Below are 27,687 nucleotides of genomic sequence, written 5' to 3'. Positions count from 1 at the left end.
CGAGATGAGAGGAGGCTGCAGGTCAGGAAAACATGTTGAAAGGGAAACGCGGCCCCTTAGCTAATGGAAGGTTTCGCGGCGACAGCACGTGAGGCTAAACATAGAAGGAGACGAAGGACAGGCCGGGAGCCATCGCGACCCACGCGGAGACGGGGGACAGGCACACAAGGCGGTGGGGGAGGGGGGAGCTGATCAGGGACAGAAAGAGAGAGAGAGAGATCAGCCGCTCTAAGATTGACCAACGTCCTTAACGCAGGGAACTGGACGGAGGAGGTGGAGAAGACGTTCGGGGCCATTGTACAGAAAAACGTCCCGTAAATCAAGGCAGGACCAGATGTACCGATGAAAAGGGCACAGGGCGTCCCCGAAAACCGACAAACCGAAAAGGAAGTGGTCGGCATTGACGCGGGTTCTGTTTCAGTTACTGAACTTCGACGTCTAAAACAATGGCCGGGTGTCCACGCAGAGCGAGAGAGGCCAGGTACAGGAGGAGGGTCCCAGGTCTGCCTCAGGTGTCTCTGCCTTCGAGGCTGGGTGGCCGGGAGGGAAAATCCGCAAAACGCAGGGAGAGAAGGCGTCCGGCCTGGAGCCCACCTTACAGAGTGCCGTCTGGCCGCGAAAGGCCGAGACTGAGAGCGGTTCTGGCAGCGCTCAGACGGAGAACCCAGAGCAGAGGGGAGGGCGGTGAGCATCGAGCCATCGGAAGACAGAGCTGGTCCCCAGCGGAACAGAAACGGTTAAAGCTCCCGACAAAACGGATGTCAGGATATCACGTAAGATCAGAAGTCAGGATGTGGGAGACTCGGGCAGGGACGGATCACCCGTCTGTCCCTTCTGTCGCAGTCACGAGCCCACGTGCTGTGCTGTCCACGATGAAAGCAGACTTTAAAAATAAAAAAGTGACAACGACCTGTGAAAGAGATTTTGAAACAAAATGTATTTTCTTAACGTTACAGGTTCTTATAGGTGCAAATATCTCTTGTGGTTAAGAAACATTTATCCAAGGTAGACAAATGCTGTGAGCAACTTTTGTTTGTTTGTTTGTTTGTTTGTTTCTTTCTTTCTTTCTTTCTTTCTTTCTTTCTTTTCCTCCCTCCCTCCCTCCTTCCCTCTCTCTCTCTCTCTCTCTCTCTCTCTCTCTCTCTCTTTCTCTCTTTCTTTCTGTTATAAGTACACATAAACTTAACACTTACATGTTTTAACGCTTGTAACATCTGGGCCCATTCGTACACAGCTGTTTCCTCTGCCTTCCATCCTCTCTGTTTATGCTTAAAGATACATCAGGACTGATGCTCCCCGAATATTGATGTGGGTTATACCCGGGGGGGGGGGCAGAATTCTGGGGGCGATGTATCACTTTCTATCTGTAGGTTTCCATGCTGTTCGAATTATTACAATAAGCGTGTACCACTTGGACAAAAATCTCAGAACCATGACGTAAAAACGAGAGCAGTTCAAGTGAGTGTGGCCCGAAGCGAACCCCAGAACAGAGGGCGAGGCGCCCCGGCTCAGTGTCCCTCTGAGGACAAGCTGACAGGGCGCCGGAGGAGGTTTCTTGGGGAGATGGGGTTCGAGCGGGACTGAGGGTCGGGCAGGCTGGAGAGCACCCGCTTTTCCCGGTGTTTCACGGATTCTCTTACTCAGCCCTCTGAGGTCCGTGGAGTGGGCAGCATTGTGTCCATTCTATGGGTGAGAAAGCTGAGGCCCAAGCGGAAAGCAAAGGGGGGACGTGGCGGGCAGAGCGCAGGGCCCAGGGCCTGGGCCTCGCAGGGCGGAGCCGAGCAGAGCCCGGGGGGCCTGTCCCAGGGGCGCGAGGCAGGACTCTGTGACCGTGCGAACACAGCACCCACTGGCCGCAGGCCCTCCGTGGAGGTCCCCAGGCCCAAGAGAGGAGGGGACAGAACCCTGAAGCGGCCGAGCAGAAGGTCCTGGTGGTGACCACACCCACTGAGCCCACGGGCCAGAGACGCGGACTCCCGGGGTCATGCCCTCAGAGGCCATGCGGCGCCCTTTGGCCTCCCAGGGTCATTAAGTCATTAATTACAGAGCGAGTGGCAATGAAGTGGCCTCGGTCTCCTCGTCCTCCCCGGGGCCCGGGCCTGGGGACCCACGACAGGATCCGCCCTGCGCAGGCCCCGCTCCCGCTCCCGCAAGGCCCAGGCCGCCGCTCCAGCCCTGGCCCGCGGTCCAGGCTCACTCGCCCCGCCCCTCTCTCCCTGCTCCCTCTCTGGTCCTCGGCGCCCCCCTCGGGGCCCGGCTGGGAAAATCAGTGGGTCTGTCCACTTGCAGCTTCACTGCCCTGCGGTTCACGGCTGGCCTCTCCTCCGGAGGTCCCCGGCCCGGCGGGGACATTGGGGCGGTCAGGGGGCACTTGCGGGGGGTCTCTGGAGAGGCCCCCAGGTGCTGGGCTGCCCTGGAAGGCGGGCGTGAGCTGCCCGCGGCCGGGGCGGCAGGCCGGGGCGCGTCTCCTCGCTTGGGAAGCCGATGCTAGTGCGGACAGCTCCCCGGGCGCAGGCGGGGGTCGGGCGGGTGCAGCTGCCGGGGCCGCCCCGCGGCTCCCACCCCGGAGCCTCCCTAGGCCCACGGGTAGGGAAGCTCCCAGTGGGCTCCCCGTGAGCCGGGCTCGCTTCTCCCAGGCGTCCAGAGCCCACGGCCGGGGCCTGGGCGCAGACCCGGGGGGCTCCCAGCTGGCAGTGTCCTGGGCAAGGCCAGGCTTGGGGGAGGGGTGGCCCCCTGGCCGCAGCCCTGGGAAACAGTAACACCAAACCTCCCTCACCCGCAGCAGAAGATCGTCCTCCCTCCCCACTTCCTAGGTCCCTCCTGACCGCAGATCATGGCCACCAGCTGGTGCTGTGACGAGCCCAGCACCCCTGTTCAGGGAGGGGGGCAGTGGCCAGCATCCGCCCCCCCAGAGAAGGAACAGAGGGCCCCAGGGGAGCCTGGCGGTGCTGGCCATGGTGATGCCGATGAGCCAACGGGACCAACTCCCTAGTCGCTAAAAAACAGCAGACTTCTTGGGAGGGAGACCGCGGCCACCAGCCTTTCCCGCCCCAAGCCCCCCAACCTGGGGACAGGCCCCTGAGGGTGGCCACCATTCGTGGAGTGGGGACGAAAGGCGAGGGGGATAGAGGGCTGAGGCCGGGCTCGGGGTGGGGGCCGCTGCAGGGAGCAGGGCTCCGCGGGGCTTGTCGGGCGGGCCGCAAGGTCCAGGCTTTGCGGGCAGCTTCCCGCCAGGCCACCCCTGCGGCCTCAACGCGGCCGAGCGCTGCAGCAGCACCTGCCCCCGGCCTTGGGGCGCCGCCGTCCCGGGCCCGGGCCCAGCCTGCGCCCCGCGTCCCAGGCACCTCACCCAGGACGCTATGTCCTGGGACGCATGGGTGCTGTTGGCACTGGGGCCACGCCCTGAGGCGCCTCCCGCCCGCCTGCCGGCTCCCCGACTGGCGGGCAAGGGCCGTCCTCTGCCGGCCGGAGACGAGGTCTCGCCTGGCGGCCGGCGCCGGCTCTGGGGCTCAGCCCCGGGCTGGGCTGGGCCTCAGCTTCCTCCGCCGCCAGCCCCGCTCTCTCTGTGGCCCGGACTGCACCCCGTCCTCTACAGGACACTCTGCCGTCCTGTCCAGGCCGCCTGAGCTCAGGCCTGGGGTGGCTCACTCTGTGCCCTGACACCCCTCCTCGACCCCCAGAGACCCCAGCTTTGAACCCGGGATAAAGGAGAGCAGAGCCTGCTCCGCGGGCCAGGCCTCTGCTCTGCCCGCCTCCTCCCAGCGTCCGGCCGGCGTCCCCCTCGGGTCCAGGAGGGACAGTGCTGCTGGGGGGCAGCCAGCCGGGCGCAGGTGGCCGCCGCAGAGGGAAGGTGTGCCAGGCGGGGTCCCGCTGGCCCTGCCCGCTGTCCCCACCCAGGGGCCGTCCGGGGCACCCAGACCTCCGGGGGGGCCTGCCCTGGACCTCCACTCTGAAGCCCCCCTTGCCGCCCCGGGCGCGAGCCCCAGCCTCCAGGAGACCCCAGGCGGAGGCGACCGGGGAAGGGCGCTGCCCAGGGCCCTCGGCCAGGCCGCCACAGGGCGCCTGGGTCCAGCAGGGGCGAGAGCCTGCTGGGGCCACCTCCGGCCCCAGCTGCGGCCACCTTCCACGTGCCCCCTGCACCGTCCTCGGGCTGACCCCAGACGCACCCGCCACCTTCCCAGCTGCTGCAGAGCCTGTGGCGCCACCTGGTGGTCACGTCTGAGATGGCAGGCCACTCGAAGGACTCGGAGGAGGGGGCCGAGGCCTGGCCTGCCCGCCTCCCCAGCCCCTCCTGCCCATCCCCCGACAGGGACCACATGAACCGGTGGGGGGGGCGGGGGGGGGAAGCTGCTGCCGGGGCTCCTGCCATGGTCTGCAGCCCGACCTGCAGGCAGCCAGGGAGACGTGCTTGGGGCGGCCAGGGAGCCTCAGTGACCAAGCCGGAGGGGGCCAGGGGCACAGGTGCAGAAGGCACTTAGGGACCACCCCTGTGCCCCGTCCCCCCGTCCCCCAGTTCCCGAGGACTCCTTCTTGTCCTGCGGCTGAGCTTGGCCTCTGCGGGAACAGAAGGAAGACGGGGAGAGGTGTCCAGAAGGGCGGGCCTCGTCTGTCCCCCACGGGGGCTGGAGGGAACCACGTCACCTGGCCCAACCGCCCCCCAGGACACACGTGGTCTGTTCGGGCAGACAGGTGTCCCTCCCTGGGTCATGGAGCCCTGTTTCTCAGAGAGCTGCCTTGACGCGTCCCCCGCAACCCCCGCCACCCTCCCTCTGTGTCAGACCTGGTCTTGGGCGCAGGGCCACTGTGGACAGCGGGAGCCTGAATCGGAGCAGACTGTCCCGCTCGCTAGGGGACATGCCAGGCCTCGAGCCCACATGCCAGGATAGCGTGGGGCTCAGCCAGCCTCCGGCCCTGAAACTTCCAGGGTTTCCTGGAGCCTGGAGGCTCAGGGTTTGAGGACGAGGGGGCAAGTCCTCCCAGCGGTGTGGGGGTCGTGCAGGGGTCCTCCTAGCAAAGGCGGGCATCCCCCCCACCTGTGACACGGGCAGGGGGCCATGGAGATGGCGATGGGGCCCACGGAGCTCTGAACGAGGGCCCAGGTCCCGGCACCTAAAGGTCTCTCGGCCCCCAGGGCCCGGCCGGCAGCAGGACCCGCCAACACAGACTCCGCGGTCCCAGCCCCCACCCTGTGCCCCCCACACGTGTGACAGCGGGGAGCTGCTGGCTCTGCCGAGCACAGGATTTTTGCCAGATGACGGTGGAGACACGGCCCAGAGACGGGGCTGGGCCCACAGCCCGCCTGCCTCCCCAGCTCCCCCTCCTGGGAGTGGCCATGGGCCGGGGCTGTCAGCCCCGTTCCGACCTGGTTCTCCCCTGGCAGAACCCGCCACCCGCCCCGCTGGAGCTCGGGCGAAAGGCCCAGCGTCGGGAGCCCCCCTCCCCCACAGCAGCGTCCGGGTCGTGAGCAAAGGGTTCGCCGAGCGTTTTAATGAGGATAGTGCAGATGCCACACACGCGCACGCGCCCTCGGTGCCCCAGGCCCCACCCAGGGCCTCGGACCTCCCTGACTGGCCCCTGCCGGGTCACGGCAGGCCCAGCTCTTCCCCCCCGAGGGGCCTGGCCTAGGAAACGAGGCCCCCGATGTCCTCACACAGAGACAGGATGCCCCGTGGTGGGAGAGGCTCACTGTCCAGTCTGTAGCTTGTGGCTGGGAGGCTAAAGGCCCCTGTTCCTCTTTCTCTTCCCCAGGGACTGCACGGCCTCCTGCTGGGACCCCCGAGTCCCAGCTCCTGTCTCCTGGGGTCCTGTGCACGGCACTGTCCTCCATGCCTGAGGCCATAGGCACTTGCCGTCACCCGGGGCTGTGTGGCTGGGCAGGGCCATCCCAAGGGGAGGCGGGCTACGAGCTGGTTTCTGCAAGACACAGAATACTGGGCTGGTCCCGGGGGGCAGCTGTCCCCCCTCAACCCCGACACACACCAGGCGGAGGCTGTGCCGCAAGGAGTCAGGCCCTGCCATCGGGGCCACCGTGTGCCCTGCGAGCTTGAGCCAAGTCCTTCCCCAGACCCTGGGCACCAAGCCACCCAGACATGCAGCACCCGCCCGGGCCGGGCCTCTGAGAGGCCCCTGGCGGCTAAAGACCGTTTAAGGACAAATTCAATTCTGAATAATTAAAAATGGTCAGGGGTTACTATTATTATCATTATATAATATGAGATGCTTAAGTACGATCGGGGGAAACACTCTCATACGAATATGGATCATTTGCTGATCACCACCGAGCGAGTCGCCCTGGCTTTGGGGCACTGAAGGTCGGGATCTGGGCATTTTACGAAGGCCCCGCCTGGAAGCCACACTCTCTCCTGCTGAAATGTGCGGCAAGGCCACCCTGGGGAACCGAGGCGGGCGACACGGAGCCCTCCGACCGTGAGCTGCTCATCGGTGACCTTGTCCACACGCCGCGTTTTACAGACAGGCAAGCCAGGGTCCCCGGACGGCCACCAAGGGCCAGGTTCAACAGCAGAGTCCACGGGAAGCTGCACAGGGGACCGTGACGTCCTGACCCCGGCCCAGCCGTCACCCCGGAGCGGACGGACCCAGCAGGGCCCCCGGGGACAGGCACACGGCCAGGGTGGCGCGCCTTTACCTGTGACGATGAGGGTGGTGGTGCTGACGGCCTGGCCCAGCGCGTTCTCGGCCACCGCCTTGTACTGGCCGCTGTCCTCGGGGCAGACGCTGGGGATGACCAGCGAGCACACGCCCAGCACGTTGGTGCTGTACACGGCGGGCTTCCCCTCCAGGCTCTGGCCGTCCTTGAACCAGGTGACGTGGGGCCGGGGCCAGCCCCGCACGGCGCAGCTCATGCAGCATTCACAGCCCGGGGGCAGCAGGTGCGGCCGCAGGCCCACCAGGAACCAGGGCTTCTGGCTCAGGTCGGGCTCCCGGCAGCCGGGGGCCTTCGCCGTGCTCCGCTCTGTGGGAAAAACAGGCGAGACGGCCGCTCAGAAGGGGACGCCGGCGGGGAGCGCCGCGTGGGATGTGGGCCCCTCCAGGGGCTCCTCGCGAAGCCGGGCCGGGGCGCAACGCACTTCTTTATCCTTTTCTACGAATACGTTGGGATTTTTTTTTTTTTTGCTGCAAGCTAACACATTCACTGTGCACACATCAGAACATAGAGCGCATCAAAAGGAGAAAATCAAAACCGAGCACAACCTCGCCACCTGCCGACGGCCACGGCTAACCCTTGGTGTGGAACCTTCTGGACGTCATTATGATTAGAAAAATGAAACCGTGCAGCTGGCTTCGTGAGCTGCTTTTCCCAGCGGCCGCTTTGAAGGCCCTTCTATCCGACTGAAAATACGCTTTGTTGTCACTGCAGACCTACTGCCTGCCACCCGAGGGGACACAGGACATCAGTGCTGGTGGCTCGAGCCGGGGGTGGGAGCCACGGCTCCGAGCCGCGTGCTGGGCCCCGGGTCCAGCCGCTCACGGCGATGTGCATGGGCCCCTCGGTGAGGCCCCCGGCCCCCGTGCGCCCCCACCCCCCGTGCGCCCCTGGCCCCCCGTGCGCCCCTGGCCACCTCGGTGAGGCCCCTGGCCCCCTCGGTGAGGCCCCCGCCCCCCGTGCGCCCCCGCTCCCCCCCACCCGGGCTCCGGGCCCGCAGTGTGGAGCTCGCCTTGCCGCCGCGGGAGGTGCCAGGGCTGGCTGGTGTCCGAGGGCTCGCTGGCGCCCAGCTCGTTCTTGGCCACCACGCGGAAGTGGTACTCGTGGCCGGGGAGGACGCCCAGCAGGGTGAAGCGGTGGGTGTGGACGCGGTCGGCCACCTCGCGCCAGGGGCCGTGCCCGGAGGAGCGCGTCAGCACCGTGTAGTACAGCGGCAGGTCCCCGGCCTCGTCCGGGGAGGGCTCCCACTCGGCGGTCACCGTCCCAGGCACGTTCTCCTGCAGGCGGATGGGCCCGGGCGCCAGCGGGTACGCTGAGGGGCAGAGGCCAGAGGGAGCGGGTTGGGGGCGACCCAGCGGAACCCCGACAACACCCACGGGCTTCTGCATGGCCCTCCCTGGGTCCCCGCGTCTTCTGGGAACAGTCTTGCTGTGCAGGGCGCTCGGCGTCCACAGGTCTCTGGAGTGGGGGGGGGGGGGCAGGAATGTCCCTTTGGTCTGTGATAAAATGACCCAGAATGCGACAGAGGCGGGATTTCACAGGCCACGTTAGGGATGCCTTGTCAGTAGTTCGTTCTGCCTCCTGAGACCCTTCCCAGGTGGGTGTCCCCTGGGGAAGGCGCCTTCACCTGCAAGGAGCACAGCTCTCCCCACGGCTCTGAGTGAGGTACAGGGGGTGACCGTCTGCTCAGGGAGACTCACTGAGGTCCAGTGGGGGGCTGTGGCTTGACTGTCCCTGGTTCCTGGGGTCCCCCGCATACCAGGCCTGGTGGAGCAGCTGAGGCCTGGGACCCGGCAGGCAGGAAGTCCCATGCCTTGGTGTGTGGCCCGGCCGGTGTGTGGCACCCCAGCCCGGGCCCCCTCACCTGCCACCCTGAGATGGAAGGTGTGGGTGGCCTCCTTCCCCTGCGGGCTCCTCAGCCCCACGGTGTACAGGCCGCTGTCCGAGAGGCTGGCCACAGGGATCAGGAGCTGGGTGAGGCCGTCCTTGGTGGAGGTCACACTCCTCTTAGGCAGGGGCAGGCCGTCCTTCAGCCAGGTCACCTCCGGCATGGGTGCAGCCTGGGGGACAAAGGAGACGTGAGGGGGGCTCTGCGGAAGCATGAGGGGTGTGCGTGGTGGGGGAGGGGCGGGGGCAGAGACAAGGGGCAGGGAGAGACGGCGGGGGGCACAGGTGGGAATGGGGGGCGGCGGGGCTGGATGCCGTTAGGCGAAGACCCACGGACATCTGGACTTTACTCCGTAAGGTTCTGGGCAGGAAACGATCAGACCTGGACACACGCGGCTGGGGCGTGAGGCCGGGCGGGGAAGCTGGGACCCAGAGCGGGTCGGGTATCCTCTCGAGAGCCCGTGAGAGAGGGTACTGGAGCGCGAAGCGGGTCTGAGCCTCTCGCCCCTGCCCACGTGCGGACCCAGGGCCATCCTGGGTCAAGGGCGGGTCGTGCGCTTGCACGAAATGCATTCTGAAGGCAAAGGAGTGGCCCACGCCTCAGGCCGCCCCCAAAATTCTCTGCCTCGGCGGAAAGTGGACGCACCGATTTGGGGGTGTGCAGTACCGGGAGCTACCACTAGAGGGACTCGCAGACGCGAGCAGGATGGCCACCTGGCAGCCAGGTCTTCAGAGAGGACCCTCCCCCTTCCTTCCTCCTTGCAGCACAAGCCCCTGTCCCTGAGCAGGGGCCGGAAGGGGCCGGAAGGGGCCAGGGACGGGCGAGAGCCTGGCTCCCTCGGTGGCTCGGGCCCCTCCCCGCACCCATTAGATACACTCACTTCGAACTTGACGGGCACGCGAACCGTGTCCCCAGCTCTGACCGTCAGCGAGTTCCTGGTGCTGGAGCCCAGGAGGAACCTGGGACTGACTGGAACACACAACGTGGCTTGTCACCCCCCTTTGCAGTCGGGGACTCAGGCCACAAGCCGGCTGGAGGGACAAGGCCGGGCCGGCCTCCCCCGGAGCTGGGAGGGGGCCCCAGGGGGCAGCTCAGGAGCGGAGACGGCTGGGCCTGGGCAGACGGGACTCTGAGAAGCCGCCTGACATCTCCTTTTGCAAGCGAGGTGACCGGTGATCTGAGACAGGACGGGGCATCCCTGGGACCCCAGGAGGTCCAGCGAGGCAGACGCCGGGCGTGGTGTGCTTTCCAGTGTACGCCCCCCCCCCAAATCGTCACTGTGTCAACGAGGGGTTGTTGGGACGGCCTGCTGTCGGCTCGGGTTGACGACGGGTCAGCCGCCTCGAGCCCAGGGAGCCCGACGGCCCGCCTGTCCGTCACAGGAAGCGGGGCCGCCCCTCCGAGCCGGCCCTGCCCCCCCCCGGGCTGGTGCGGGGAGCAGAGGCCTGGGGAGGGCCTGGGCTTTGCAGCCAGCCACTCGGCTGAAATCCTGACTGCTGTCGCCAGTGGCGGGACCCAGGGAAAAGTCCCTTTGACCTCAGTTTCCTTGTCCCTAAGTATGGGAAGCAAGTGTTAACCTTGTGGGGTTTTATGAGCTGGAAGGACCAAGTGCTCAGGAAGTGACCCTTGATTAAGCCAGGTGTCCTGGCCCAGCGTGTACACGGATGCCACTCAGAGGCCACTCAGGGTGGGGACAGGGCAGGCGGCACTCACCGGCAGCGGGTGCGGCCTCCACCGGTGTGTCCAGGGCAGTGGGCTGGCCGCGGCCCCCGTCGTTAACGGCGGTCACCCGCACGAAGTAGCCCCCTCGGGGCCGAAGCCCCTTGGCCGTGTAGGTGGTTGTGAGCACGGTGCCCGGGTGGCAGGGGCTCCACTGGAGGCTGTCTGAGTCCCGGAGCTCCACCACGTACCCCTGCGCCTCGTCCCCGTCCTGCGTGTCCGGCGGGGCCCAGCGCAGAGTGATGCTGGTGTGTGACGTGTCTGCCACTTGGAGATCCCTCACGGGGCCGGGGGGGCCTGGCCGGGCACCGCGGGGATGTCAGAAACGGCACCGCCCTGTCCCGGGGGAGGCCGCCCCCCGGACAGTCCGCTTTCCTGGGGGAGGCCGGGGTCCTGCCTGACCCTCCCGATCACCGACCGGGAACCAAATCCACACGGCACACATGCTCTGCCTGCCGGATCCCTGTCACCGCCTCCAGGCAGCCTCCCCACTCACTCCTGGCACTCGGCACACTGCCGGCCCTGCCCCTCGCCACCCTCCCGGGACTCCTGGGAACAGGTGCTTTCGTGGATGGCTTCTCGGCCCCCAGATCCTGAAGACTTGAATCCTCTCTCCTTATTCTGCGCCCTCAGTGCCTGGTCAAGGCCGTCTGAGAGGCGTTTGTGGAAACGCCGTTCTCTGCTCAGATTCGGAAATTTCGGAGCAGAGGAAGCAGGACAGGCGTCCTTCCTGCAGAACGTGGGGGCATCGCAGGCCGCGCGCCAAACACCCCCGATCGCAGACGCGTTGCTTTGCCGTCGTCCTCACGGCTCCTCCCGTGCCCTGCGACCAGGCGCCGGGAGACGCTGCCCTCGGCCTCCAGGACGCAGTCGGGCTGTGTCCACCCAGTCCCGACAGATGCAACTGCCTGGCTGGGGGCGAGCGGGCGCTCACGGGGCACAGCGTCGACGGCGAGATTCCGCCGCGAGCCCCCAAGCCCACGCTGCCCAGACGATGCTCCCTCACTCGGTGAGTGACGGTCATAGGATGGGGCAGGAGGCGGGGGGCAGCTCGGGGACTGACCCGCCCAGGGCTGACTAGCGAGCGAGTGTGGCGACCTGGGGAGGGCCCTCTCTGACCCCCATCGCCTGGCCCTTGGGTCTGTTTGAGCTCACTTTGGGGACTAAAGTCTCCTGCACCCTAATGTATGCCTTTGACCTTGACCTCCAGCCGTTCGGGACTGGCCCTGACCTGCAGCTGTCCCGCCGGCCCCAGAGCCACCCCTGCCCACCTCCGCTGCCCACGCCCCGGCTGGGCGCTCCACTTACTCATGGGGTCCCGTGCGAAGACGGCTTCCGACGGGGGCCCAGGCTGTCCGGGGCCAGAGGGCCCCAAGGCCGTGACCCGGAACTCATACTGACAGCCGTGCCGCAAGTCCACCGCCGTCCACTCCCGCTCTGCGGAGAGGCCAGCCGCGTGAGCCCCGCGCCGGCAGGGCCAGGTGGTGGGGACCCCTGGCCGGGCGGCCGCGAGTGCGGAGCAGACCGAGCCAGCTGGCCAGCGGGTGCGGTGCGGCTCTGTCCAGGTGGGGGCGGCACCACTCAGGGTGTCAGGGCCCGGAACCCCTGCCTGGCTCAGCCAGCCACGTGCTGGGCGGCCATGGCACACGCCTCGGCCCCCCACCTTCGGACAAGGCGCTGAGACCCAGACAGAGTGTGAGCCGAGGGTCTGGCCGGATGTGGGAGCAGGGCCGACGGCTCCACCTCCGACTGCACCCCGAGATGCCCACTGAACCCGCCCGGGGAGGTGGGGCGGGCGGGGCCGCCCCGGGCCTCGTGGGGCGCTTGGCAGCGTCGTCGGCCTCCACACCAGATGCCACTCCCCACCTTCCCCGCTTCAGCCGTGACGACCAGAACCGCCGAGCATCGCCCAGCGTCCTGTGGGGCAGAGCCCCCCGGGGGGCCCGCCGCGGGCCCTGAGCCAGGAGCCCGGGCGGAGCAGAGGCCGGGCCGAGGCGGGGCGGGGCGCGCGCTCGGGCCGCTCACCGGACACGGGCTGCTCGGTCGCCGCTGTCCACGTGCTGCTCCCCTTCTTGCGCTTGTCGATCAGGTAGCCCAGGATGTGGGCGCGGCTGAGGCCCCGGGGCGCCGTCCACCTCATCGTGATGCCGCGGCTGGAGGCCGACAGGATGGCGGGGGCGGAGGGCGGCCCCGGGAGCACTGGGCGGAGGGGGGCCGGTCAGCCGGGGGCTGGGGCGGGGGGGCGCCGGCCCGCAGAGGTCCTGGGGGCAGGGGCGTGGGGGCTGGGCCACAAGCCGTCCCCTCCTGGTCCCTGGTCTGGCTGCTCCGGGGATGATGGGAACAGAGGAGCAGTGTGGCCCAGCCCTGAGGCCCAGACGGAGACCCAGGCGGAGGCCCAGGCGGAGGCCCAGGCGGAGGCCCAGGCGGAGGCCCAGGTGGAGGCTCAGGCAGAGGCCCAGGTGGAGGCTCCATCTGATGGGGGGACGAAGCCAGCCCCCCGGGGTCCCGAGTGGGCTCTGCATGCCCATGCCCGGGAGAGCGCCCCTGGGAGCAGACCCCTCGTATCCTGCCCCCGATGGCAGGAGGAGCTGAGGGGAGCGGTCCCCCCGGTGTCCTGGAAGGGCCCGGGACCCTGGCATCCCTCCGCCTCAGGGCACAGTGGGGACCTGGGACGCTCCCCACCCTCAGCCCAGCCCGTCCACTCACCCTCGGGAGCCACCAGCACCTCCTCGGACTCCAGGGCCTCGCCGGCGCCCTCCGAGGTCACGGCCCGCACGCGGAAGGTGTACTTCCTGCCCTTCTCCACGTGGGCGTCCGTGAACGTGAGGCTGTCTGTGGGCAGCTCGCCCACCTTCAGCCACGTGCTCCGGCCCGCCTGCTGCCTGTCCACCACGTAGCGCTCCACCGGCCGACCCCCGTCGTCCCGAGGGGGGCGCCAGCACAGGCAGACGCCGGCCCTCCCGCAGTCCTGCACCTCCAGGGGGCCCTGCGGGGGCTGCGGCTTGTCTGGGACCCCACGGGAGGAGCAAGAGAGAAGGGGGTCAGGGGAGCCGCGGGGCCTCGGCAGGACCTCGAGGGGCCCCGGTCCCCACCCCAGGCACGCACACACTGGGGGTTGGGGGGGATGCGGAAGGCCGGGGCCCGAGCCCAGCCCCTGACGCGGCGGCTGGCAGGGGCCTCGCTGTACCGGCTCCGCGCCAGGCGGGGCCACCGTCCCCCCCGCACCCCTCACAGGGCCCGGAGCAGCAGCAGACAGCCAGGCCCCCCGCCCGGCCCGGCCCTGTCTCCCGCCCGGTCTGAGGGTGGGACGGGGGCAGGGGAGGGGGTTCGGGCCCCAACGTGTGCAGGCGGGGGGCGGAGCGGGGCTGCCCCGGCCCCTCGGGCCCGGCGGGGGCTGGGCCTCACCGATGACTTGCAGGGTGAGCTCGGCCTGCACAGAGCCGCCCTTGCTCCTCAGCGTCACGCTGTACTGGCCGCGGTCCTTCCTGCTGGCGCTGGGCAGGCACAGCCGGGTGAAGCCGTCACCGAGGGCCACCTGGGCACCCCCGCCGCGGCCGCCGTCCACCTGCGCCCCGTCCTTCCACCAGGTGGCCTGGACGGGGAGGCGGCTCTGGAAGGGGATCTTCACGGCCAGCGGCTTCCCGGCCTTGACCACCAGCGGCTCCTTCAGCCCGTCGGTCACTTCTGGAGCGATGACAGGAGGATCTGGAGATGGGGGGCACCAGGGGGTCAGAGAGGCCGGGGCACCGGGTGCCCGCGTGGGCGGAGGGCCCAGAGACGAACCAGGGAACCCACGCCCCGCCTCACGAGGATGAACCAGGCTGGGGGCCCGGAGACCAGGGACCTCGCCCAGGACTTCCTGACAGGGAACGTTAGCTACTTCCCCGGGCTGGGGCTGAGGCTGGACCCGGCCACAGGCTGGCCGGTGTCCGGCAGGGCTGGGCCTCACCTTTGATGGTCAGCGTGGCCTCGCTCTGCTGGTTGCCGACTGCGAAGGTGTACCTGCCGGCCTGGGCCCCCTGCACGTGGGCGATGTGGAGCCTGTGCACCAGGCCATCCTGCTCGATGACGAGTCCGTCCTGGGCACTGAGCTGGAAGCGGCCACAGCGGGGCCGTCACTGCAGCCCGGGGCCCCTCCGCGGTCTGTCCCGACGCGGGCACACAGGTCGGGGCAGCGGGCAAATGGGACGCCCGGCGCGGGCCACGGCCACCGAGCGGTCACCACGCCTGACACAGTGACCGGCTCATCTCGCAGACGATGCCAGAGGCCAGGTAAGTGGGGTCAGACCCGGTCTCTCCGAGGCCCAGGCCGGAAGCACGCAACATGCCTCCGCCAAAATGGAGGGCAGAGGCCCGTCCCCGGGCCGAGGAGGTGGCCTTCGCACAAGGCCTCAGGGACGCGGATGACCCAACAGGTGTTGGGGCAGAGAGGGCGTTTGGGGCGGCAGCAGAGTCAGGGGTGCGTGTGAGTGGGGTGACACCCAGTTTCACTCCTGGGGCGGAGGCCTCGGAAAATGAAGGCCGATAGGCCTGCCTGCTCCTCCCGTCTGTACCCCCGCTGCCCACCCCCCGGCGGAGGAGAGGGGAGCCCTACCTGGACTCCGTCCTTAAACCAGGCGCCGGGCCCCAGGTCCCGGCTGAGGGTACAGGAGAGCACGGCGTCCTCCCCCGGCCGGGCTTCCACGTCAGCCAGGCCCTCGAAGAAGTGGCCTGGGGAGACAGGGAGAGGCTGGGGACCCCCGGGAACCCCCCGGGCCCAGCCTCCCAGGCCGTGGCCTGCGCCGCACCCTGGGAGGCCAGTGCGGGTCAGCAGAGCCAGCCCCCCATGGGTAGGGCCCAGGCTAGTGCAGGAGGGCCAGGGTGGAAGGTTGGGGAGGGCACCCGGGTCACAGGGACGGGGGGTCTGGGTGACCCCACAGAGCTCAACAGCTCCGTGCTTCGAATATAGGCTGTCAAGACAGGTGCTTGGGTGACCCCGGATCCCTTAGCTTGGGTCCCACGCCCACGCTGCTTCTGAGGCCGGGAGGGGACCCCGGAACATGGGGCACTGGGAGGGACAAATGCCTGGGGCTGGGAGCAAATCTGGAGCCAACCCGGGCGCCCCACTGCACGGGGCTCCCACGGGAGCCGGCGGCTGAGAAGACCTACCTCGGACCTCCTTGGAGACGTCGCCCGTGCCGGGCTTGCGTCTGGATCTGGGACTCGGGGCGGCGTCCCCCGCCTGGCCGTAGGCGCCAGGCCTGCCCTCCGTGCCCTCCGTCTTGCTGCCGAGACGGTGGGGGGGCCTCCGGCTCTGGTCGTCAGGCAGCGTCTGCCCGGGGCACGCTTCGTCCCCTCCACCAGGCGCCCGCCTCCTGCCTCGGGGCTCGCCCGCTGTCCCCCGCTCTGCAGCTCCCGCCTGGGGCTCTGGCTGTGCCTGGGATGAGCCCCTGGGTGGGCCGCGCCTCCTGTCTGACCCGCCGGGCTCCTCTGCAACCTGCCTCCCACTGTCTTTTAGGGTCCCTGGACCTTGGGCCTTGTCGTCCTCAGCCTCTAGGGAGCCCTGTGACCCCAGAAAACCTCTTCCTCCCAGCCGTCCTCGGCCCTGCCCGCGAGTGTCTGCGGATCTGTCTCTAGAGCCCTTTCTGCCAAGAGGAACTTCTGGGCCGTTCTGGGTCCCCCCTGAGTCCCCAGGGCTGGCGGCCCTGTCCCTTCCAGCAGCTGAGCCCTTGCTGTCCAGGGTCCTCGGGCCTGGCCACCCACCAGCCTCCCCTTGGCCAGCAGCCCCCTCCCGGGCCCTGCGGCCCTCTGTCCCTTCCTGGGTCCCGCTGACCGGGGCCGCCTCCCCCTGCAGAGAACCAGCTGCCGCGGAGCCCGGGGGCCGGCTCCCAGCGTCTGCGCTGCCCCGGCCAGCTTCCCGGCCTGGCGCCCGAGCACGGCCTGCCCCCCGGCCCTCTGCAGACTCCGTCACAGACTTGTTCCTGTCCCCAGCGGTCTGGCTGCTGTCTGGGACCGGGCCTGTGCCTGCTGGCCTTCCCCGCGCTGCCGCCAGCCCTCTGCCTCCCGGCAGCGAGTCCCCTGCTCCCTCAGACCCCTGTGCTCCCCGGCCAGCGCCGCCCCCTCCGTCTGCTGTCCCCGGGCCTGCCTTCCGGAAGTCCCCTTCACGTCCGGCCTCCAGAGCAGCTGTCCCTGCCCGGGAACCTTTCGCTGCCCCCTGACCCTCAAGAGAGCCAGGAGCCCGCACGCCCCCCGCGCGGTCGGCAGCTCTGCCTTCCCCACCGGGGGGTCCTCTGTCCCCAGGAGACCCGGGGGGCCCAGCGCCATCTTGCCACTCTCTGCCGCCTGCTTTTCCCATTGAGCCAACAGCTCCCGAGGCCCCGGAGGTCCCCGAGGTTGCCAAGCCCTCAGGCCCATTCTCAGAGCCCTGCCCGTCTGCAGTGCCGACCACGCTAGCCGCCCCAGAGCCCAGCCCAGGACCGGGCCCGCCCACCAGCCCCGGCCCTGTCCCCCTGCCCCTCTCTGGACCGCCCTTGGAGCCTGTGCCACCGCGAGACCCCTCTGGTGCTGCCCAGGACCCGGACCCACGCCCCACGGCGTCCGGGCCTCGGGGACCCCCACGCCCCTCTCCAGCCAGCGAGTCTGAACCGAACTGCCCTGACATGTCTCTGTAGCCCTTCTCACTCTCCGGCCCTGTTTCTCCAGACCCCCCTGTGCCTCCCCTGGGACCTGCCTCAGCCCCTGACCTGGTTACCCCAGACACCCCCAAACCATCCCTGTGCCCTGCCTTGCTCCCTAACCCCATTCCCTCAGGAGCCCCCAAACCATTCCCGTAGCCAGCCTGCCCCGTGGACCCCAGCCCTCCATGGCCCCCCGAATGGCCTCTGGAGCCGGCCTCAGCCCCTGGCCCCAGCTCCCCAGGCCCGAGACCCCCCGACCCTTCTTTGCCAGCCGTCCGGCCCCCTCCCGCTTGCCGAGGCCCTGCAGCTGGGGAGCCAGGCCCCTGGCCCAGCACGGGGCCAGAGCCACACGGGCCCCCGCTCTCAGGGCTGGCCCCAGTGGGGGGCGCTTGTGCCTCGGGGTGCCTGGCATCGTCTGCATGACCAGCTGCACCCCCAGGAGCCCCCGACCCGGCCTCACCACTCACTCCACCCACTGCCCTCAGAGACCCCGGCAGCACGGCTCCCAAGCCCCCCGACCCGCCTTCGTGGCCTCCTTCTCCAAAGGCCCCCCCTGTCCCTGAGGCTCCGAAGCCCCCACCATCCCCGGGTGAACCCCAAGGCCTCACTCTTCCGGAGCTTCCTAGTTCTGCTCCCACACGCCCCTCTCCGGAAGCCTCCACCACGGCAGAGACCCCAGGGCCAACCCCGGCCCCGGGGCTGGCTGTGTCCCCCGGCTCCAGACGCAGCCTGGTTTCACCCCCGATTTCCCCACCTGGGCCCCCTGAGCCATTCTCGAGACCCCCGGTTCTCCCCGACCCCCCGTCTGCAGGACGACCGTCTTGGTGTCCAGACCACAGGGCCGCAGGCCCCCGCGAGCCATGCCTGTCACCAGCCCTGCCCTCAGGCTCCGCTCTCCCGGGCGCCCCGGACACGCCAGAGCCTGCGGCGTGAGCGGACCCCGTGTCTCCCGGTGCCCCCGAGCCGTCACCGTAACCAGCCCCCTTTCCAGGGCCGAGTCCCCTGAAATACCCCGAGCCCCCGTCATACCTGGACACCAGTCCCCCGGGCCCACCCGAGCCGGCCTCACCCACCTCACCTCTGCCGCCCCACGTCCCGTTCCAGGAATCTGGTTCGGACCCCACTGCCCCTGGACCTCCCGATTCACCTATGCCGCCCCGTGTCCCCCCGGGCCCCTGAGCCCCCGGGCCTAGAGCCCTGGGCAGCTCCCCATGCCCACTCCGGGCCCCGGCTCGGCTGAGAGCAGACCCTGTGTCCCCCTGAGGACCTGCATGCTCGGCCTCCATTCTGCCAGCCTCCCCTGTCCCCCTCTCCCCGGCTGCCCAGCCCTGGGAACCCTGGAGGCTCCCGTAGCCATCCCCTGCCCTGCCCGGGGCCTCTGCTGTCCGCTGGCCCTCCCGTCCCCAGGGCCCCTGAAGACCCTTTCCCCGGCCCCCGGGGCCTCCTGGGTCTCCATCAGCTGCCGCCTGCCACGACCCCTCAGCTTGGGCCTCCGGACTCCTGCTCCCCGGGAGGAACTTCCTGCCCCCGGACGCCAGGTACTCCTGGACGTCCTCACCCGCAAGTGTCTGACCCAAAGCAGGCCCCGGCCCCCCGTGGTCACCGTCGCCACGTGCCTGAGCCCCCCAGGTCTCGGGGCCCCTGCCTGCCTTGGCGCTGGACCCCCCTCTGCCGGGAGGCTGCAGGGCGCCAGGACCCCCCGCGGCTTCGCTGTCCCCGGCCTCCCCCTGGCCGGCCCCGCTGCCCCATGCTGCCCACGCCGCTCCCCTCCCCGCCCCCCGGTGCACACCATGCCCTGCCCCCACCTCGCCCGGGCTCTCCCCCTGCACAATCTCCTCCATCCCCTCCCCTTCGGACCAGGACCCCACAGGACGAGACTGGGAGTCCCGGGAGGCCGCCCCTCCCGCCCCAGGCCCCACCCGGGCCCCCCAGAGCTGCCCCTGGCCACACCTGTCCTCTCTGTCCTCCTGTCCTTCCCCCCTGCTCCCCAGCCCCCCACGCCTGTCCTCCCTGTCCGCCTGTCCTTCCCCCCTGCTCCCCAGCCCCCCACGCCTGTCCTCTCTGTCCGCCTGTCCTTCCCCACTGCTCCCCAGCCCCCCACGCCTGTCCTCTCTGTCCGCCTGTCCTTCCCCACTGCTCCCCAGCCCCCCACGCCTGTCCTCCCTGTCCGCCTGTCCTTCCCCACTGCTCCCCAGCCCCCCACGCCTGTCCTCTCTGTCCTCCTGTCCTTCCCCCCTGCTCCCCAGCCCCCCACGCCTGTCCTCCCTGTCTGCCTGTCCTTCCCCACTGCTCCCCAGCCCCCCACGCCTGTCCTCTCTGTCCTCCTGTCCTTCCCCCCTGCTCCCCAGCCCCCCACGCCTGTCCTCTCTGTCCGCCTGTCCTTCCCCCCTGCTCCCCAGCCCCCCACGCCTGTCCTCTCTGTCCGCCTGTCCTTCCCCACTGCTCCCCAGCCCCCCAGCCTGAGGGCGCCCGGACCCCGCCTCCCAGCCCCCTGCTGTCCGACCTCGTCTGTCCCCATCACTGTCTCTGCCACCATCTGGCTGATGCCCCTCCGTGACGCCCGACCCTGGTCCCAGGTCCCGGCCCTGTGTGTGGAGGCCCCCCAAAAAGCTCCTGTCTGGGGCTCCCTCTCCGTGGAGCTCGTCGTCCCTGGCTGACGCGATCCTGCCTTCCTCGGCTTCTAGAAGGTCCTTTCTTGCCTGCCCAGGGCCCCAGGCTGAGTCAGCTGCCCTCTCGCCCCCCGTGGTGTAGCCTTGCTCCCTAAGGCCGCCTCTATCTGGGCTGGCTGTGGGCTGGAGCCCTGGAGCCGGCCGCACCCCCCGGAGGGGACCCCCTGCGGAGCCCTGCTCCCCGGGCCTCCCTCCCCCACTGCTGGTGCGCCTGCCGTCTGCTCCCGGGGCCTGGGCTCCTCGCCCCTGGGCTTGCTGGTCAGCGCCGGTGCTCAGGCCTTTATCCTTCCCTGCTTTGGCGAGAGGTCAGCACCCCATAGAGAGACAAGAGGAAAAACGGTGGAATCAGGCCGGTCGCCAGCTGTCACCGCCCACCGCCCCCCGACCCTCGGCTGCCCAGCGAGGAGGAAGGAAGCCAGGGCCTGCTAGCTCGGGGGGGGGGACCCCTCGCCCCCCAGCCTTGTGCCTTCAGCCCGCCCACCTGTCGCGTGCTTCCCGAGGACCTGAGCAGAAGGTACACCAGGCAGAAGTTACTTGCTCATCAAAGGGCCACAGGCGGCTGTGGGGCTTTTAAAACTACTTGCCCTGCTGCCTGCCTTACGGTGTCCGGCCTGCAGTCCCCTGGGGTCGCCTGCAACCCAGAAGCCTGGCGGGGGGCTGCTGAGGGTGTGCTTTGGCCTCAGCCAAAGCACCCACGGAACCTGGGCCACTGTCTCAAGCCCTGCACCAGCCTGCAGAGCCACCCCAGATCTGTGTCCTCAGCAGCCCAGAGGCCCAGGGGAGCAGATGCCGCTGAGTGGGACTGAGCTGGCCGAGGGTCCGGACAGAGCAGAGGGGCCTTCCGCATCCCCTGGGAGCGAAGTCACTGCCCAAAGCAAGCGACTGGCCGAAGGAAGCCCCTGCCCCCTTCCTCAGCCCGAGGTGCGGCCTCAGGGCCTGGCAGGCAGAGACAGGTGTGGCCGCTCACCTTCCACCACCAGCCAGGCGCTGGAGCTGTGGAGCCCGGTGCTCAGCGAGTAGGTGCCCATGTCTGAGAAGCGGGCTCCCCTCACCACCAGCCGGTGGGTCAGCCCGTCGGGGGACACGGACACTTCGTACTGGTCACTGCGCCGGAGCGGCTGCTGCTGGAAGCTCCAGGTGGCGCTGGGGCAGGGCTTAGAGAGGACGCACTCGAAGACAGCATCGCCGTGCTCCTGACAGCGGGCTTCGGCCAGCGGCTCCACCACCCTGGGCGGGATGGCTGCGGGGCAGGCGGCGTGGGGCCGTCAGCGGGCGGCGCGGCCGCCGGGGCTCAGAGACCCAGCTTCACACGGGCAGCCACGAAACCCCTGTGTGACCACGGACGGGTCACCGCTTAGCCCAGCGGTCAGGCCCCCCAAGCAAACCAGGGATTACGACTAGGAGCGCGAACAGGAAGCCGATTTTTGGCTCTCGAAGTCCGTGCTTCTGAGTCCAGCAGTGACCGGGGCAGAGTGGGCGCTTGAAGGACACGGCGCGCTCAGTGCGTGTGTCTCTGTGCGCGTCCTCTCGCCGGTCCTCGTGGCCACCCAGACCGTGAACCCGGACTTTGGAAAAGCAGTCGCCCTAACCGAACCCTCCGGGGTGCGTGGGGCGCGTGTTCCCGTAGCCACTGTCTCCCCGTCTCCCCCGCCCCGGCCGAGGCGCCGACGCGGGCCCGGCCCGTCCACCGGCTCTGCCCGCCCGCGCTCCCACGGGGAGCCCACTCACTGCCGGCCTCCAGCTCAGTGGAGAAGACGTCGGCGTCCTCCACCTTGACCTGGTAGATGCCAGCGTCCTCGGGCCACAGGTCGTAGATCAGGAAGTGGTGGCGGTTCCCCATCTGCTGCTTGCTGTACTTGCTCTGGCTGCCGGAGTCGTAGGAGACCTTCTCGCCATCCTGCGGCCGGAGGGAAAGAGGGGGTTCAGGGCCCCCACCCCGCTCTGGCGGCAGGCAGCCGCTGTCTCCCGCTGGCCGGGCACCTGACGACACCGTCCTGGACCCGAAGGGGCGTGGAGTCGGGGGAGGAGCAGGCCCGGAGGGGGAGCAACGCCCCGGGGACGTCTCTGACCACACGGTCATTTCTCTGCCACCATAAGTGACCAGATGGCAGCTCGGATTGAGTGGAGCTGCCGCCCAAGCAGCCCTGTGAGCTTGGCGGGAGCGGGAGGCAGCACCCCAGGTCCCGCCCGGCGCTTTCACCCATGGGAACGAGAGAGGACGTCGCGCATCCTCAGGGCTCCACGGGACCTGCCGAGCCGCACGCGCGCCCGCCTTGGCGGGACCCCGGAGAGGCTAGCTGTCGCCAAGTGTTCTAGCTAATGCCTAGCCACCCGCGGTGCGCCGGGCACGGAGTTAGTACTCGAGACACGTCAGGGAACGAAACAGCCAGGGGTTCCTGCCCCAAGGAGCTAAACTCCTGTTGGGGGGGGACAGACAAGCGGGGAACACACGTCGGAGCCGCGAGCGCCCCGGGGTGCAGCCCGGGCTGGAGGCCGCAGCAGCGCAACGCAGGGCGGCCGGAATCCACCCGTAGACGTCGGGACCGACACGGCCAGCAGAGGGAGCCGCTGCAGCAGAGGAATCAGGACGAGGCCGCGGGGAGAGAGCAAAGGGCTGGTCCCTGCACCTGCCCCGCCCCCCCCCAGACTCGCCCCTGTGCCCAGCTGGCTGGCGGGCAGTGGCTCCTGGAGCCCAGGCAGGGGCGTTCCAGTCTTGGAGAGCTCAGGGCAGAGGGGGTGCGCTTTCTCAGAGCCCCTGTGCCCTGGCTGGAGGGCCCGGCCGCACCAAGAGAAGTCAGTGGTCTCTGCAGGATGTCTATGCTGGGGTCCCCAGACCCAGGCAGGCACTGTGGGGTGCAGGGCCCACCACCCGTGGACTCCAGCAGGGGGACGCGGGGGACCCACAGTTCCTGCCCCCAGAACCTGCACGGCCCGGCCTGAGCCTTCCCCGGTGGGGCCCTTCCAGCCTCACCTTATACAGGTAAATCTTGCTCTCAGGATCCTTGAGATCCAGCTCCAGGTCGAATGTCGCAATCCCGTCCTTGGTGACCCTCATGTGTCTCAAGTTGGACACGGAGTTGAGGTACTAGGGAGGACAAACCGGGAGGGGAGCACTGAGCTCCAGTCCCCGGACCCCCGCCCCCTCGTACCCCAGTAACGTGCATTTCCCGTTTTGCAAGCGGGAGCCTAAGCCGGTGAAGAAGGAAAGGCTCCAAGCGGACATCTCACATGGGGGGGGCGGGCAGAACGCAGGTGTCTGAGGCCCCTGAGAACTCGGGGCGTTTCTCTTCCACCCGATAAGGACTCGAGCACCTGCTGTGTGCAAGGCCCTGTGCTAAAGCGGACGAGGAAGCCTGAGGAGCCAGGGCTGAGGCCCTGGACGGGAGGTGGGCTATGTCGCCATTTCCAGGGTGACGACGAGGTTGTGTTTGCAGACGGCACTGCCCCGGGGCTGGGCACAGGGAAGAGCGTCTGGTGCGGTTTGCAAGACGCTGGAAATGAGAATGTCCACGGCCCCTCCCCGCACCGGAAGCCTCTGGAACCAAGGCAGATCCCGAGGCCCGTGATGGTGACAGACGGCCATGACGGTGGTGGTGACTGTGACGGCTGCCGGTCAGCGCTTACTGAGTGTCGGGCTAAGGGCTTTAAGTCCGCTCTCTCGGTGCCCGTCTCGCTGACCCTCTGCGGGAGGCGTGATGCTCACACCTGTGTTTCAGGGAAGGGAACCGCGACCCGGCGGCCCTCACCTCCCCAGCGCCCCAGACGCTGTGTCGGAGCCGGTTTCAAAGCCGGGACCTGGACGTGGAGGCTGAGTCGTGGCCGGACACGCGCCGGGGGCGGGGCGCGCGGAGACCCGGCCCGGCCCCCCGCCGCCCCCGCGGCCCCGCCCCCCCCCCCCACATACCTCCGCCAGCCGGTCCTCCCGCTCCTTGCGCATCTGCTGCAGCTTGCGCAGCATGCCGCGGAAGTCCACGATGCCGTACTTCATGCACAGCCGCTCGTAGTCCTTGCGGTCGGCAGTCATCAGCAGCTGCCACACCTGCTGCGGGTCCACCTTCTTCTCGCGGGCCGGAGGCGGGGCCCTGGGGAGCAGAGGCGCCGGAGAAGGGTCAGAGGCCGGGGAGCCCCAGGAGCCGGCGCCCTCAGGGGGCCTGGGGAGCTGTCCTCTCTGCACTCCCGGAGAGGGACACGGACATGGGCTGACCACCGTCGGGACTGGAGGACCCGGAGATGGGCAGCAGCGGCCCTTGACCCCGGCTCTGGCTCCCGGGGGGAACCCTGCTCCTGACGGCTTGCGTGGCAGACTCCGGGCTAGACGTCTTTTGGGGAGAATTGCTCTGTGGCTTTGAAAAAATTTTAAGCTACTGTTCTAGCGGAGCACCCCGTTTCTACCAAGGAGCAAAGAGAGGGGAGACGGCTAAGGCGAGGGCGCGGGGCTCCGACGCGGCCGGGCCGTGTCCATGCGCTTACCTCCCCCCGCCGGCCGCCTGCGGTCTGTCTTCTCCGCCCGCGTCCGGCCCAGGCCGGGCAGAGCCCGTGGGCTCAGGGTGGCAGGGCACAGTGCCCGGAGCCCCCGCCCCCACGGACAGGCCCAGACTCACCTCTTCTTCAGCATCATCCTCAAATCCATCAGGTCCTGCTTGAGGTCTGCAAAAGGGACGGGAGTGAGGCCCCAGCCCGGGTGGGCAGCCGAGGGGCCAGCGCCTTCCCGTAGGAGGCGGGGTGCAGTGGGGAGGGGACTGAGGAGGGCGGGCCCTCTGTGGACTGGTGAGGACCTCTGGGGTGTCCGTGGGGTCCTGACCAGGGAGAGCAGCCCACCTCCCAGATGCCCCTGCCACCTACCCTCCTGGGGCTCCTGGTTCCTCTTCCGCTTCTTCCGAAAGCCCACTGTGGTGGGGAGGAGGGAAGGGAGTGAGGGGGACAGGCGGGAGGGGAGCTGGACACACCAAGGAGGACGGAGCAGCGGCCCGGCCTCCCGGCTCCTGGGCGCGCGGCCCAGCGGTGCGGCGAGCGGGCGGAGGGGCTGGCCACGGTGCTCCCCACATCGCCCGTCCCGCGGGGTCCACCCGCCGCTCCCCGCTCCCCGCGAGGCCTCGGACACCTCTCAGGCTCCCAAGCGCCCGAGCCATATGCCAGGCGGGGACAAGCCCACCTTCGATGACGGTGAGCCTCGCCGAGCACACGGCTTCTCCATACGTGTTCACGGCTGTGCAGCGGTACACGTCCGTGTCCTCGCCCGTCAGCTTGTTGATCTGCAGAGAGGCCCAGGGCAGGGGCCGGGTCAGCACTTCCCTGGGCTGCGTCTCTGGACACGGCTCTGTGCGAGGGGCACAGATCCCCCGGCGACAGCTGGACCACCGCGGGGGCGAGGACCGGCTCTGCCATCGCAGGCCGGAAGAGCCGGCTTTTCCCGGCCGGGCCGCCGGGGCCTGACCCGTCCGTGCCGTGCATTCCGGGCCATTGGCCTAACCTGCCTGAACCTCCGTTTCTTCACTAGCATGGTGAAAATGATCCGCTCGAAACACAGTGAATGGTCAGGACGAAACGGTATCATCTCTGCCACATGGTTAGCACAGGGCCCACAGCCGGGCCCACGACTGACCGCTACAAACGCCACTCACGCTGAGCAGCGTCAGCAGTGGCACCTGCGAGCCTGCCAGGTGCACACCTGGCACAGGCCCCCGGGAGCCTCAGGACGGAGCTGAGCCCTCATGGCTCACCCCTCGGTGGCCGGAGGCCGCCGCGGAGCCTTCGCGGGGACGGGCGGGCAGCACGGGAGGCCTCACCTGCAGCACGTGCTCCTTGCTGTTGGGCGCCGAGGAGATCTGGTACTTGCTGGAGTCACTGAGGTCCCCTTTGCTGCACTGCCAGCGCACCTCGGGCCGGGGGTCCCCACAGACCACAGCCCTGAAGATGGCATTCTTCCCTGCGTCAGGAAGAGAGGCGGGCGGCGTGAGGCCGGGGTCAGGGTGGGGGCCGTGCCCTCCACTGAGCTGTTAACTTCTGTTACTCTCCCTCCCCGGGTGGCGCTGGTCGCCGGCCCCAGGGGCCTCCTCTGGTGCCCTGGGGATGCCAGCAGTCTGCAGGCACCCGGGACGGTCCCCACGGGGTTTCGTGCCGTGGGAGCCGGGGTCTTGAGGGGGGAGGGACGAGGCTGGACCGTCCGCAGAGAGAGGAGAGGCGAGTGGGGCTCGGGGGGTGACCCTTTTTGTACAAGTGGGTGGGACGAGGGGTCTGAAGACCATCCCTGGACTGGGAAGTGATGGCCTTTTGTGGTTCCGTGTCACTGTCTGGGCAGGCGTGACAGGCTTGGCGAGCAAGCCCATTTCGGTGCCCACAGGAGCTGGTCCTGAGACCGAGGGCTTCACACAGAAAAATGGGAGCCGCTGCCCTCGAGGACCGGCCAGCAGAGAGCAGACCAGCGCCCGGGGCCCTCCCCCTTCCCCCGATAGCTTCCCATGGCCTCGTGGTGTGGACCCCGAGGCAGATTTAGACAATGTGTCATGGTTTCCTTCCAGAGCCCGTAACTGAAACTTACTGCAGGGGCCCATGCTGGGAAAGCACACTGATTTATACCCCCCACCCCCAGCCTGGGCTCCCACCCCCCGCTGGGGCACCGCCCCACGGGGCCTTCCAGACGAGGCTTCCTTAGCGCAGACTGTGGGCCCTGGGGGTGCATGGGTGCTGGATGCGACGGTGGGGGACCCCAACTCCGCTGGAGGCAACAGCAGGAGGGCCCCAACTCACCCGGTTTGAGCCCCACTCACCCGGTTTGAACCTATCTCACCCAATTTGAGCCGTGCCCCCTGCAGCAGCTGCTTGCAGGCGGGGAGAGGGGAGGGGTACCAGAAATGCCACAGCACCCCTGGTCCCCAGTCTGAAGTCCTCCGCCCCTGTCACTGCTCTCAGGCATGACAGGGAGGTGGGTCAGGAAGGACCCCAGCCCCCCCGACCATGTGCCACAGGCGAGGAGCGGGCGCCCCCCTCTGCAGCCCCCCGCCCGGGCCTCACCCTCCTGCAGCGCCAAGGTGACGGGCTTCTGCTCGAAGTCAGGTGTGCTGCACCCTTCCGGAATCTCCTCCACCAGCTGCCAGATCTTCACCCCATACAAGGAGGACTTCTTGGGGGTCTTCCCTGGCAGGGACGTGGCAGAAAGAAAGTGGGCCCTGGCTCCTCCTTCATGGGCGCCGCCACAGTGGAGCCCTGACCCCCTGGACCAGGGAGCAAGGGCCCCTGCTCTCTCCTGCCTCTGAATCCCCCCATTGAGCCTCCAGCGGGGATGGAACCTGAGGGGTGGGTGGGGCACCCTGGGGAGACCCTCGAGGGGGGTCCTGGGGAAGAGCAGGAGCAGGGGAACTGGCAGAGCCTTTCTCCCCAGGGGGCTTTGCACCCTTCGTTCCGGAAAACAAATCAAAACCCACCGGAAGCTGGAAGAAGCGGAGACAAGTGAGCTCCAGGTCCCCGAGCCCTGCCCTTTCCGCCCCCACCCCCACCCCGCGAGGGCCGCAGTGTTCCCTCAGGGTCTCACCTGCCATGGCTGGCCTTCTCTAGGGCTCCCGAGGTCGGCAATTGATCTCCTGAGAATGGAGGACAGAATTGCTTCTGGGAGCACAGCTGGTCTCCCCCGTCTGCTCCCGTGGCCTCGGTGAGCACCCAGGCCAGTGTCCGGGGTGGGCCCTGGTGGAGTCGCTGCCCCCAGAGCTTGTCTAACCCCAGCTAAACACACCGACTGGCCTCCTGCAGCTCCCTGGCCCCAGCACAACCCACGTCCTGAGACAGGGAGGGGTCGGCTGCCTTTCCCAGGAGAAGGAAGCCGGGGGCTGAGCTTGCAGGGGCTGGTGGTCAGGCCCTGGGCCCCCAGGCCAAAGACCCTGCAGAGGGTAAGATGCAGAGTTCAAGCTCCCGCGAGCAGGGTTCTTCCAGCTCCAACAGCCTCGACTTCAGACTCAGAGTCCTGGGGACAAACAGGCTTTCCGGAGGGGCCCCCAGAGTCTCCCTCCCAGCCTCAGCCACCGGGTCTGCAGGGAGAACCCCCTGCTGACTGCTCATCAGCTCTCGTCGGCCCAAGACAGTGGGGTCCCCATGAATCCA

General features: G+C 68.6%; 1 protein-coding gene across 1 annotated transcript; it reads right to left on the bottom strand.

Moving 5' to 3' along the window:
* Positions 1 to 5,498: 5,498 nt before the first annotated feature.
* On the bottom strand, positions 5,499 to 27,685 carry IGFN1 (immunoglobulin like and fibronectin type III domain containing 1). Its single transcript, XM_036235378.1, has 24 exons — positions 27,125 to 27,685; positions 26,608 to 26,730; positions 25,383 to 25,522; positions 24,749 to 24,848; positions 24,439 to 24,483; positions 24,198 to 24,243; positions 23,501 to 23,678; positions 22,568 to 22,681; positions 21,325 to 21,493; positions 20,564 to 20,836; positions 19,431 to 19,886; positions 15,420 to 18,776; positions 14,866 to 14,981; positions 14,221 to 14,362; positions 13,677 to 13,976; positions 12,978 to 13,277; positions 12,297 to 12,470; positions 11,580 to 11,708; positions 10,266 to 10,568; positions 9,433 to 9,521; positions 8,529 to 8,724; positions 7,677 to 7,976; positions 6,647 to 6,973; positions 5,499 to 5,913 (listed from the first exon to the last, which is right to left on the bottom strand). Exons 1-24 carry the CDS (start codon positions 27,129 to 27,131, stop codon positions 5,900 to 5,902), a joined length of 7,398 nt encoding a protein of 2,465 aa, XP_036091271.1. The 5' UTR covers positions 27,132 to 27,685; the 3' UTR covers positions 5,499 to 5,899.
* Between the last annotated feature and the right edge of the window lie 2 nt (positions 27,686 to 27,687).

Source organism: Rousettus aegyptiacus, unplaced genomic scaffold, assembly GCF_014176215.1.
Source record: "Rousettus aegyptiacus isolate mRouAeg1 unplaced genomic scaffold, mRouAeg1.p scaffold_m13_p_18, whole genome shotgun sequence".
Taxonomy (NCBI): Eukaryota; Metazoa; Chordata; class Mammalia; order Chiroptera; family Pteropodidae; genus Rousettus; species Rousettus aegyptiacus.
Note: the sequence above shows the minus strand (reverse complement) of the source record. Positions and strands in the feature narration are given on the sequence as shown.